The sequence below is a fragment of the Dipodomys merriami genome, unplaced genomic scaffold (genome assembly GCF_024711535.1).
Source record: "Dipodomys merriami isolate MVZ:Mamm:240054 unplaced genomic scaffold, mDipMer1.0.p SCAF_3, whole genome shotgun sequence".
Taxonomy (NCBI): Eukaryota; Metazoa; Chordata; class Mammalia; order Rodentia; family Heteromyidae; genus Dipodomys; species Dipodomys merriami.
The window spans coordinates 23,512,631-23,526,741 of NW_027204492.1; the positions used below are offsets into that span (position 1 = coordinate 23,512,631).

Below are 14,111 nucleotides of genomic sequence, written 5' to 3' on the forward strand. Positions count from 1 at the left end.
GAATCAGAATGCCATTCAAACGTGATTCTTAGGAGATGAATTTGCAAAGAAATGTGCTGATTAGAGTAAAAGCAGTCCTTTGAATATTTAGATCTGTAACCACAAAGGCAGTAAATTATGATGAATGTTCTTAAATTTTTGACTGTTTACTTATTTATTTTAAAAAGTAAAACTGATTTTAATTTGTAAAGGTCACATTTCTAAGCAGATTATGTGTTTTCCACTTTCATCTATTAGGCACTTCAGTAAAATGTCAAGATTCTCTTATGTAATAATAAATATTTTTCTTTTTTAAGTCTTTTTTTACTTTTACACAACTATTTTGAATAACATTTATAAAAATAGCATTAATTTTTTTCAGAATTAATAAATGCTTTTGACAGTAAATATACTTATCCTTTACTAATCTTCTTTCTCACTTTGCAGATCCCCAAAGCAAAGGTGAATTAAATAAATCCATTGAAATTAGAGATGGTTATCAGTCCAAAATAAAAGTAGTTCAGGTCTATATTTGTGTTTATGTTTGTTCCAGTTTGATTTTGTAAAGCTAATGGATGGCAAACAATTGGTGAAGCAGGACTCCAAAGGCTCTGACGATACCCAGCACTCTCCTAGGAACCTAATTTTAACCTCGCTCCAGGAGACAGGTTTCATAGAGTATATGGATCAAGGGCCTTGGTATCTAGCATTTTACAATGATGGAAAAAAGATGGAACAAGTATTCGTGTTAACTACCGCAATTGGTAAGCTTTTTTTGGCTATTGTTTTACACTTAGAGTAAACTAAAAAGACATAGATGATGAAAAGTAATACAGTTGTTATTTCAACTTATTGTTCCTTCTACCTTAAACTTCTTACTCAGGATAGGTAACTGAGAAAAGCCACTGTTATGGTTCTCATTGATGTTAAGTGCTGGCTAAGATTTTTTATAGACACATATTTATTTAAAGTCATATCATCTTGGTTTACATTTTCTCTTGTTCCATCATCACTTTTTATTTCTCTATTTAACAAGGAAAACAGGAAGGGTTGAATATTCCCTCTTGTGTTTTCTTTTTGCCTTCTTTTTCTTTTCCTTTCTAAGATTTTTTAAAAAAAATTTCTCCCATATTTTCTTCTAATCCAGAACATTTGCCATTTATATTTTTATATGTTCTCAACATGAATAATGACTTGGGTAATATTATTACCAAGACTACATAGATGAAATAATTTGGAGAAGGAAATAAATGAAAGAAGCCTATTTCTTATTATTAAATTATCTTATTAAAAAAGAAAATAAATACCCTTTAAAACAGAAAAAACCCTACCATCAATGCAGTCCTTTAGAACAACTGTATCTAGAACCATTAAGGCATCAAAAAATTCAACATAAAAAAGTTAGAGAAAAATATTCATTCAAAGCCCTTTCTTGCAGAATTTTTTTTAGTTTGATAATCATTGCAATGACTCTTTCAGTGAGCTCAGGGCTTTTTAAAACATTTTCTTTGTAAATACAATGCCTATACACACTTTTATTCTCTGTCACCTTAGTTAGTCAAAGACATCTCAGTCTTTTGTCATTTTTAGTAAATTCATTCCCCATAACCCTTTGTGTGAATAAAGCTGAGCATTTTAGCAATTTTAGAGTCTTGAGGGTAAATAGCTCATAGACACAGTATTATATTGTGTGAATTTCTCTCAAACACGTCTTTAAAAAAAAAGGAAAATATTTTACAGCTGTCAATTTTCTACGCAGATCTCACCATTTTTATCCTTTAGTTAACCTGCTCAGCCATATGTTTAGGAAGACGGTGTTGACTGTTAATAGATATACCATCTGCTCTTTATAACAATTATGTTCTATTTTTATTTGATTCCGAAGACCTTGAGTGTGTAGAAAATGGTATCCCAGCCATAAGATTATTAAAAGCTTTCCTTTAAAGTAATCAGAAAAGCTGTAAAATTGTACTGATGATTTATTTTTTTCTCTAAAGAAAAATTTCACTGATCTTCCAACTTCAAAAGACAAAGAATTTGTTAAATTAGTTTTTAAAATATTCACTCATGTCACTCTTTTGGCACACACAATACATCTCTTGAAGTTATCACACTGAAAATATCAAAGCCTAATTTTGATAATATGAATGGTATTAAATTATAAGAGATATTTTCTCCAGAGAAATTAGAGAAACTAAAAGATACAAAATATTTGTGAAGGATTTCTTTCTTTTGTTTAATATTTCAGTTCAAGTTAAAAATACTAACCACACTATTAACTTTTTTGAAAATCAGTAGGCCCAGAAATATGCGTGGAACGTCTTCCTGTAGCTTACCTCATCCCAAATGGATCACTAGCTGTGAGATCCATTTCTGTCATCCAGATATCAAGCTGTCAGTTTCACAAACAATTACATATTTGTCTCTTGATTCTGAGGTACAGTTATTTTTATTCTGTATTGTTCTTTTAATAATAGAAGCAACAGAATGATTCTCCTACTGTCCCATTTAAAGAAAATTCAAATAAATTTCTAAAAATATTCGAAGGCATGTAAATCATTTATCCTTATTTTTCCATTAGATTTTTTATGTTCTTATAGTTTATCTCAGAGTGAAAAGACATTAATATATGTCTTTAAACAAAGTAAGGCTTATGTGAATGTGTTATAAATGCTGATCATCCATCTCTTTCAGAATGTTAAAACCAGTGCATTGTAGCTACATTTGGCCTACTACTTATGAGGATGGGCATAAAATTAACAAGTACTATTGTTAATGTTAAATGGCATATATATATATATATATATATATATATATATATATATAAAATTTTTCAGTAGTATAGGCAGAGTAGTCAATAGTCCCTGATCACAAGCATCTTGCTCCATAGCATGATAATATATGCTACATAAGAGGGATAGTTTCTCAAACAATCTACCAGACACTTTGCATTCAATTATCTTATTGGATTCTCATCAAAATCCTGAGAGCTTACACATAGTGATTCTTAAATTAAAAATAAGAAAACGTAGACTTGGGAAGAATAAATAAATTTCACAAGGTCTGTCAGTCAACAAGTGACAAAATTGAGATTTGAGATCCAGTATGTCTGATTTCAAAGCACATGACTTTTTTCCCTTTTTTCTTTTTTTTGCGGGGGGGTCCAGTCGTGGGGCCTGAACTCTGGGCACTGTCCCTCAGCTCTTCAGCTCAAGGCTAGTGCTCTACCACTTGAGCCACAGTGCCACTTCCAGCTTTTTTTTTCTTTTTGCTTATGTGGTGCTGAGGAATTGAACCCAGGGCCTCATGCATGCAAGGCAAGTGCTCTACCACTGAGCCACCTTCCCAGCCCCAGAACATGACTTTTAACCTATATTCATTCCATAAAATTACCTGTTACCTTTACGCATTTCCTCCTATGAGAAAAACTACCAGAAGCAAAACCTATCCCACTAACATAGATGTGAAAACTTCCTCTTGTGTTATATAAACAGGGGTTTAATCATGTCACTTCAAAATTAATAATAATAATGAACTAGAGTCTCAGAAATGATTGTGAAATAAGCTTTAAAAGATAGAAGGTGATACCTACTATAGACCAACCTAAACAAAAACTTTCTTTTTGTTAATAGGTAGTTTTGCTTTACTACTATATTCATCTGCCTCTGCCTCTCCAAGCTGTCTGAATGTATCTTTGATACCCAATGGAAGTGAAAGCTTCCTAAACCTTTTTTATTGCCTTTTCTTCTCATTTGCATAACTGGATTTAAGCTCTGTATGGCAGTGGGGACCTAGAAGTGGCTTTGAGATAAGTTAATAAGATGTAGAGGTTTTTAAACCTTAATTTTGTAGCACAGGTTAGTTAGCAGCTATTTTCAAAGTAACAAATCTCCGAAGTCAGCTTCTATAACATTGTCAATAGGTTCTTGTTTAAAATGAAATTCAGCTCTACTGACATTTGAAAGCTTTCTTCATGTCCTCTTATTACCCAATCAAGACAGGAAGAATTCAAATATAGATTCAAGAACTGCCACTATTACTTGGTTCAAGAAATCTAGATAAGTAGAAAAGTAATCACTTCAACTCTAAGCAAAACCCAAGTCGCTTTTTATAGTGTTTTAAAATTACTTGTGAAATAATAATACAATTATTTTTCTGGAAATAACTAATATTGTAATAAGTTGATACTGATTGACACTTTCCTCAATGTCACATTCTAGCCAACTCAGAAGTAGTTCAGCTAATGGTATGTGTTACTTGTTATCTGGTTTAGTTTTCAAACACTGATCAGATAAACCAACTATCATAGACCTGCAAAGTGGGATCTAATGTGTTCACGTGAAGTAACAAGAGTGATCTCTCCTGGCTGATGATTAAGGTAGCTGTCCATACAGTCACTGGATTCATGCTCAAATTTCTAAGGATCCCCCAATGGAATGAGATACTACTTTCTGTTGCTTTTTATTCTGCCCAAGGCAGAACTGCAATATATACAATCACATGTTCTCTGTGTCACATATTATTTAAAGCGTTAGTTCTCATATAGTGAGCTTTTGCAGGTTACACTATGACATTTGTATTAGAACATAGATTATCAGGCTACATTTCTCAGAGTACACTCAGTAGAACTGGAGCTGAAGCCCAGGCTTCTCTACTATAAAAGCCTACAAGATTATCTTACTTATGCATAAGATCACCCCCTTCTTCCCTTCTGATTGGATATCTTATCCAAATGAAATTAGTGAAGAAGATAATTTGGATTAAATGAAGGAAAATGGGTATATAGAAGAAGCATGAATTTCGTAAGCCAAAGCATGAAACTCTGGTTCCAAAAGTATAAACATGGAGAATTTATAGAAAGGAATAATGGAAGAGGATGAAACTATCATGCACGTGTGTGTGCAAGCGGACATGTGTGTGCACATGCACACACACACACACTAAAAAAAACTTGCAACAATAAATCATAGCAACAATCATGACGTATAGGTTCATAATTTGATCATTATTATGCCAGCATGTAACATTAAACTATGGTTTATTTGTAATTTGATATTTGTAAAAGTATACATTTTCCAAAAAGTTACTATGTAGAACTTCACATCTTATGTCACCATAACTGCCTATGGTTACCTTCAAAGCCTTCCGAATTACCCTATAAACTATTGTCCTTATGGATTGAAATGAAATTAATGGCAAAGAATTGATAAGCATTTACAGGCAAGAGGACATTTCTCAACAAAATACTTAGGTTCTAATGCTTTTAGTGTTGGAGAATTTAGCATGAACACTTAACTTTAAAAACCTTCCATTTTCATGATTTAATGAAATTGTAATACTTATTATCATATTTAAGCTGTCAGGACACTAGATTAAATATCTCAAGTTGCTAAGAAGAAACTTTATTTGCTACACCTTAACTTTGGAGAATAAACAGTAGTCTTTATTTTTTGTTTTATTTTTAAGCCTATTTGGGTTTTGAAAAGTCTCTTATTAAATTTCATGTATTTTAACTTTATTGTCTCAATACAATTAATCTAGACCCTTTATCACTTCAAAGATGAGGTTGGATTTTAGTTCTTTTATAATCTCCAACAATATATATCTTACAGAAATCTTCCACAACTGATTTTGAGCAGAAAGTGCTCTGAAGACAGCAGAAGGCAAGATTGGTATAGGTGCAAAATTCTTTCATCAGAAAAGAAATATCAAGGTATTTTTGGCCTAAAGTCTTGCTCATTTTTTTCTTTCCCTTTATATTAATAGAAATAATGGATGACTGCTCCACCAATTGCAATGGAAATGGAGAGTGTATTTCTGGCCATTGTCACTGTTTCCCAGGATTTCTTGGACCTGACTGTGCTAGAGGTAATGTTACTCAGTTACTTTGATTGCTTTAGGGAGATAGATGTCACTTTAGTAGCAATGATATTGACAATAGTAGTACTGGCAGCAGCTGTAGCAATACCCTTAACCCCTACCACAAAAAGCTGAGCACTTCCTAGCTAAATCTTTTCTAAATATGGTGAATTACCTTTTATATGTGTTTTCTTATATGTGTTTTCTTTATTGGTTTTGGGGATCGAACTCTGGATGTTGCACTCGCTGGGCAAGTGCTTTTTCACTGAGCTTCGTCTCAGCCCTGAATTCTTTTTAATTCCTACTTTCTACAATAGTCCTATGAGGTAGATCTACAATTATCCCATTTTGATGATCAAAGAGAGGTTAAGCAATTTCTCCAAGGTTACCTAACACTGGAGATGTGAACCTAGATTACATAATGCTTATATTTGCCCCCTAAATTAAAACACAGTAAATTTTGTTTAAAAGTGGACAGTTAGTAAGTACTTATGCAAACTAGTGGGTCCAGAAAAGGTGGCTAATCATCAAATTGATGAGTGGCCTAGAAGTTAAAACAATGGAAAATAAAATTAAAATTTAAAAAAAAATAATGGAAATGTAGAAGTTAAACAGTACACTATACTGTTTCCTACATTCACCCATAGCTTTAAGTGCTTTGCATTGTATTTTTCCCAGTTTTTAATTAGCATCAACTAGTTCTTCCAGCAGGTTTCATTTTGATGTGCCTATATATGCATACAATGTGCCTTGATCAGACTCACTCCCTCTGTCATCCTCTCTCATCCTCCTCTGCCTTTCCCAGTCTCAATGACATGTAATTTTCACACATTTACATAAAGCATTTTGACCATATTCCACCCACATCCATCCTTACTCTCTCTATTCATCCTCCCCTCCCACTAATACCTACACCCTGACAGGAACTGTATTAAACTCCTGTCATTCATTTTTAAATGTAAGTTAATTGCTCCAAGTGGGTTCACCGTGGTATTTCACACACACACACACACACACACACACACACACACACACACACACACACACACACACGAGTAATTTAGTCAGAAGAACCCCCTCATTTACTCTCACTTTCCCCCTCTCTCTATTCCTCATTACTCAACAGATTTCAGTGAGTTTCATTATGCCATCTTCATTCAGAGATGGAATGAATTTCAATATTGGTCTCTATCACATATTCTCTTTGTCTCCTTCACTTTTGGTGAATCACACATCTAGACATGTAGCTTTTATTTTAGATATGGTGTCTCTTCATTTCCATTGTATTCTTCATGCTTTCAGTCTATAACTACTTTCATCTTAAGTTTCTCCCACATTTAGTTTCTTTAGATTAGTCCCAGAAAATTCTAAAACACTTGGTTTACAGCACCAAGACAGATCTTGAGGAGTAGTGGGAGAGTGTATATATAGGTCATAGATGATATTTTGGGGGGGGGGTCCGGTCATGGGGCCTGAACTCTGGGCCTGGGCACTGTCCTTCAGCTCTTCAGCTCAAGGCTAGCACTTTACCACTTGAGCCACAGCTCCACTTCCGGCTTTTTTCTTTTTTTCTTTTTTTTTTAGACTCAAATTGCTTTATTAAATGGCAACTCTTTGTATAACTTCTTTTTTTTTTTTTTTTTTTTTTTTTAATGGTTCCAGTTAGTCCTTTATTTTTTTTAATTTAATTTAATTTTATTTGTGAACATACTGTACAGAGGGGTTACAATTACATGGGCAGGATAATGCGTACATTTCTTACCAAGCATTGCACCCAGCCTCCCCCCTCCCCACCAATCCCAATCCTTCTCCTTCCCCCCCTTCCCCCCCCCCCCCCCGCACCGATGTTGCAAAGCTCGTTTTGGACATGACAACTTGTACTTCTCATCGTTGCAACAGGTCCACCTGTATCCTTAAACAACTGGTTTTTCCCCATCTCCTCCACAAGTTATACTGACATCAAATATAGTGAAAGCAGGGATTATACTGTGGGGAGGCATCGAACCCAGGGCCTCAAGCATGCAAGACAAGCGCTCTACCACTGAGCCACCTTCCCAGCCCCATAGATGATATTTAACAAATGAATAAGACAATATAGAGTCTCTGTACTAAAAAAGTTTATAGTTTTAATATAGAGACATACGAGAGCAATGCGCAATGCGTAATGGAAGTAGGTATCTATCATCTAGCCATTATGAACCTAACTATACAGTCTTAAAAAATAATATAATGTTTATACCCCCATTTGCTACCTTTTAAATAATCGTATAATATGTATATCCCTCTATTTGCTAGTTTTTAAAGTCCCAGAGAAAACCCTCCATTAACATAACAATAATAATAGCAATAATTGTTTAAAAGAATGGTGGAATTCAAAGAAAATAGTTTTTTTCCACTCAAGATCTCTTCATCATTTAATCTTTATTCCACTCCTGAAAGAGGAAAACTTTTTATGTTTCTTTTATTTCTTATAAATGTGGTGGAAAAAGTAAAAGTAAGTAAGGAAATGAGTACATTTCTTTTTAAACACTGGTAAGTGGGAGACATGAAGGAGAGGAAAACTTGTTAATTGTGACTATATGCTTCTTTAATCATGAGTAAGAGAGAAGCAATACCATTGCCTGAAATATTACACAGGAATCAAAAGAGAATTCTTTAGGAATTTTGAAAGCATTATGAAAACATTACACATTCACTCTGCAGATTCATGCCCTGTGTTGTGTGGTGGCAATGGAGAATATGAGAAAGGACACTGTGTCTGCCGGAATGGATGGAAAGGGCCAGAGTGTGATGTTCCCGAAGAACAATGCATTGACCCAACATGCTTTGGCCATGGTACCTGCATTATGGGAGTCTGCATTTGTGTGCCAGGATACAAAGGAGAAATCTGTGAGGAAGGTCAGAATCCTATTTCAATCTATTTCTTCAGGCTTTTCTCTCACTGAATTTTACAAGGTGTGGATCTGTACTTCTCATAGAGATGCAAGTGTTTTGTTTTGTTTTTTCAAACAGTACATGTTCAGCATCAGCTTACTACAAGGAATAAAGGGTTAGGATCAAGTAACCTCATATCTCTTCTGACTATATCTAATATTATAAATGAGATTGTAACTATGATACCATAGTGTAGTATATTCCTTCTCATTTCAAATAGATTTTGGGTTTTATTTGTGGGTGTGGGCGTGTGCCAATACCAGGGCTTGAACACAGAGCCTGAGTGCTGTCTCTGAGCATTTTTGCTCATGACTAGCACTCTATCATTTGAGCCACAGCTCCACTTCTGGCTTTTTGGTGATTAATTGGAGATAAGAGTCTCATGGATTTTCCTGCCAAGGCTGCCTGTGAACCATGATCCTCAAATCTCAGACTCCTGGTAGCTCAGATTATAGGTATGGCTATCTAACACTGATTTATAATGGGAAATTCCATATAGATAACTTTTCTGTTAATTCATGTGCATTCATTATTAGAGAATGAGTTCTACAACACGTTCCTTTGAAGAATATAATAAAAATAATGCTATATATACATTTAAAATCATTTTGCCAATGTTTTCTTTAGGAGTGGTTTATAATTACTAATCTCATTATTTCTATATATAATGTATTTTTATATACCTCATGCTGAAACAACCTCCATGCCAAAAGAAGTAGGAATTTGACTAATGAGTTTCAGAGCAATGCCTTTATAGTATATTCAACCCAGTGTAATTGTCACAAAAATATTTTGAAATGGCAATAGTTTTATCATTTGAAGAAACACATTGGAAAATAAGTTTGTTAGTAATCAGACCTTTTTCATGCCACATTCCTCAAATACATCTGATTTCAGAAATAATCTTAAACCATTACCATTATAGGAGAAGATTTCATCACAAATGTTGTTCAGGGAAGGGGCTGCTGAAAATGCACTATAATTGCTCTTTAAAGATTTGCTCATTAAGACTATTACACAGCATTCTAAAGGGTTTAATTTCATTCCACTCAATGAATAAGCAAGACTTCAGTTTTCCACCTTCAATTAGCAGCAAGAGGACTTTGGTATGAAAACTCTGTCTATTCCAATGAATGGCATGAGGCCTAACAAAGTTACTGGAGTTCCTAAATTTATATTAGAAAGTATTTCTGTGATAATCAAACTGCAGTTATTATATTGAAATTGTAAATTCAGTATCTGTGTGGACATGCACAGTTAACTAGACAGTATCTACAATTTTCAATGAAAATCATGTATCCTAATTCATTATATTCTAATTTTAATTTTGTAATCAGTTATGAGAGTATTTATCTTAAATTTTTCTCTTCCAGGGCACTGAGGAAATTTTGTAGAATAGCTAATCTAGCAAGGAATAATATTTAGCCTATTTAAGGGTATTAGTTTTAAACATAGGACAGAAAAGGTATTTAAAATGAGAGGTCATAGACGAAGAACCCAAGATCTGAACCAGACCTATGGATGGGTGTTGTTTGGTTCACATATGATGTGGTTTTTAAAAATTATTGTTACTCGATGTGATTTAGTTTTTAAAATTTCAAAATAGAAAAGTCTGATATTTAGCTGCTATTTTGAGTTCTTTACAATTAGAAATCTGTACCATGGGCCTATATCAGTACACGGTAGCAATCAATTGTCACCAAACAGCAGTAGTTGTCTTGCATTCAGTTCACATCCTATGTTCTTACATGCAGCACATTACCTATACATGGTACCTTCAATTTTGCCCTTGATTTGTTTCACTCACATCATATAAATGTGACTAACACGAAAACACAATGGAACAGGTTGTTACATTATATTAAGTTAAATATTATTTTATCTACTAAAAATATTGTACCTTAATATAACAAACTATACTTGGACTAAAAGTAATTCTATACTCTGGAGCTTACTTCCCCCCAAAACAATGAATTAAATTAGATGTACCTCTGGGTAATTATCTTTTGATTAGCTTAAATATTAAAGTAATGTGTGAATGACCCTGAGACCTTAGGCTAATTATAATGGCAAATGACCCTAATTACAATAGTGTTCAGTTAGACTTAATCTATTCTGTGATAACAAGCCACACCCTAAAATTAGAACAGTTTTGCAAATGCAAGTAAATTGTATCAATCTATTTCCATTGTTGTAAAACTAATTTAATGAATAATCTTCATTGTAATAAGTTATTTGTTTTCATCTTATTCATGTGGAAGTCAACCTGTCCATTTCTCATGGAACATTACTCATTCAAAAGCACAAAACACTTTTTCTCCAGATAAGCATTGTAACCTGCCTTTCAAATAATTCATACATTTGTTAAAACACAAAAAATTTCCAGACTCACAAAATCACAGGCAAAAGGAATTGGTTCTGTCACATTCTAAGACATTGAAAACTGTATCAGAGTGTCTTGATAGAAAGAGAATACATAAAGAAAAGAATTTTTAAATTAAGTTTAAAATGTTGTATTTTCTATGTTTCTAAGGAATAAATGAGAGATTATAATAAACATGTAAATTTTATTTCATGCAACAGTGAGCACCTTGCACAATAGCTTGAATAATCAAAGCTTAAAATTTTTATATAAACTCCCAGACACATCAAAATAAAAGCTATCATTCTAATTTCAGAAGAGATATAGAATGACATGAAAAATTCCAACTCGAGGGGCCATACTGGTCCACCCACCCATTTGTGTGGGGGTACTGCAAACTGTTCTCAATTTCACACAGCATATGTATGACTGTTTTCTTCCAAATTTAGGTTGTAACCTTTATGATACCGTACCATATTTTTAAGTGTTAATAATCTTCTGGTTTGGACACAATGTTTGAGTGAGTCATTTTATTGCCTAATTAAAGCAACATTAATGATATAATTCTAGGAAATCAATGTGAATATCTCTGTTCCATTATCCCACACCTGTTCCCTATTAACCTTCCTTCTCACTTTTCTTGGACCTTCAGAGGACTGCTTAGATCCAATGTGTTCCAGCCATGGCATCTGTGTAAAAGGAGAATGTCATTGTTCTACTGGCTGGGGAGGAGTCAATTGTGAAACGCCACTTCCTATTTGTCAAGAACAGTGCTCAGGACATGGGACTTTTCTTTTGGACACTGGAGTATGCAGTTGTGACCCCAAGTGGACTGGATCTGACTGTTCCACAGGTACATTGGACTTATTTCCTACTTCACCTTCCTCTACTCTAATCTTTCCCTAAGGCAGTACTTCTTAAAATATGATGTGTTATGTTATCGTAAATCACAAGCAACTTCAATGTGTTGTGAGTTAGTTTTTCACTGCAATTTGGCTGTTACCTATTTGTTGTTTTATCTTTGTTTTTCACTGCTGTAGATATTTGTGTTTGACTTTTTGTCCTGATTCTATATTCTCCTGCAGTTATTTCTCAAATTTCCTACTACCAGTTATTTGCAGGTTCTTTCAAATCTCCTAAAGTTGAATAATCCTCATTTCTACTACACCTAATATACCACAACGTAGCCCAGGAACTCTGGAAATGGTTTGATAATACATTTTAAAATGATGAAAATTTGATAAAAAGAAATTTAATTGCAGATGGAAAGGAAAGGACAGATGCCATAGAGGTTAAGAAACAGAATTTGATGACTATGTAGATGTAAATGCAGGCAGGGATTTGCACTAACTCTGATTTTATACTTTGGGATTTTTTTTTACATTCTACAATAATCTAACATTACTGCTGTATGAAAAAATGTTCAGTTCATCTATTGAAGAACTTTTTCTTAAACACCTACTGTGTGCCATGTGTTAAGCTTTTGGGATACATCATGAAGATAAAATAAAAATTCCTATACTAGAGAGCCCTGGAGTCTGACCGGAGAGATAAATGATGAATAATGAATAAGAAATATATGCTTTAAAAAAAACAAGGGTAATCTGTGAACCAGAGAGGCTAAATGACTAATCAAAAGTCATAGACCTGTATAGTCACAAACCTCCAAACAGGAACCCTATCTACTTATTTCATTCTCTGTCTAGTGTTCACATAAGCTTCATACTCCTACCCTTATCAAAAGAGACTAAAGTGAGATAGAGAACCAGAGCTTTAGTGAATAAATTAACTTAATGAAAAGGAGGTGAATGACATCACAGACCAATTGAGTGAATGACAAACTTTTATCCTCAAATTCTGAACCACAGCCACATTCATTCATTCTGGATTCAATAGAAAAAGCCCACAGGAAGCTTCTCTTGCTCATAGAAGCAAAAAAGGTGAATAACTATGATCCCAAACTCAGCAGCCTCTCATACTAATGGCTTCTTAATAAAACTACCAAATTGAAAAATAGGGAAAGGAAATGCCTTCCAAATCTCAAGTGTCATGATAGGAATAGTCCTTCTGAGATTTTTAAGCTCCATAAAGGTTGTTCCCACAGAGCATATTTAACTATTGAGATGATCTCACTGTGCAGGCTTTTAATTGAGTGTGCTCAGTACAGGAAGCAATTTAACATCTGATTCTTATAATGGATCATGTCATTTCAAATGTGGATATCCTCTTTGCCATTGATCATTTTCTTCTTCTAAGCTTAGCTATTAGTGTGTTAACTCTGCTTCTCTGATACCAAGAGACCAGCAATGAACAGTTTACTGATTATTTTCACTATGTTTTTCTAGGTACACTGAGTATTGTTGGCATCCCTAAATTAATATTTGATACAGACTTCTTTAAGTGGGAAGTCTCATGGCATGTAATAAAGGTTAACGTAGTAGTCTTTTAAAATACCTCAAGAGGACCACAGTAGAAGCTTGTTCTATCATGTTTTTGATTTGGATATACCACTGGTCAAATCATTCTTGCTTAAAACCTAAACTCTTCACTTTAAAATCTCACTATTCTAAGAGTATTGCTCTAACTTCTGCATAAGCACTGTAAAATGTTTTACCATCTATCTTTTGTAAAATGTAGTTTCTCCTGGTCCTGTAGTCGGTTGAGTGTAGAATTGAGAGTCTTTTCCCCTCTCTTTGTGATAAAACATGGGATGAATGACTTACAATGTTATGACAAATGATGGGCAACAATTTCCATGGGAGGTAAGCATTTACATAGAAAAGATGACTCTTGGGCTGGGAAGGTGGCTCAGTGGTAGAACACTTGCCTTGCATGCATGAGGCCCTGGGTTGGATTCCTCAGTACCACATAAACAAAAAGAAAAAAGCCGGAAGTGGCACTGTGGCTCAAGTGGTAGAGGGCTAGCCTTGAGCTGAAGAGCTGAGGGACAGTGCCCAGGCCCAGAGTTCAGGCTCCA

The 14,111-nt window shown here is 34.1% G+C and overlaps 1 protein-coding gene across 9 annotated transcripts in view; it reads left to right on the forward strand.

Moving 5' to 3' along the window:
• Nucleotides 1–14,111, forward strand: part of Tenm1 (teneurin transmembrane protein 1) — an 875,459-nt gene that overhangs the window by 609,445 nt on the left and 251,903 nt on the right. For all 9 annotated transcript variants that reach the window (XM_070039761.1, XM_070039760.1, XM_070039769.1 and 6 more), the window contains 4 exons: nt 533–743; nt 5,746–5,847; nt 8,542–8,736; nt 11,787–11,987. In XM_070039761.1, the coding sequence (XP_069895862.1) occupies nt 533–743; nt 5,746–5,847; nt 8,542–8,736; nt 11,787–11,987 (709 nt within the window). The remainder of the gene's footprint in view (nt 1–532; nt 744–5,745; nt 5,848–8,541; nt 8,737–11,786; nt 11,988–14,111) is intronic.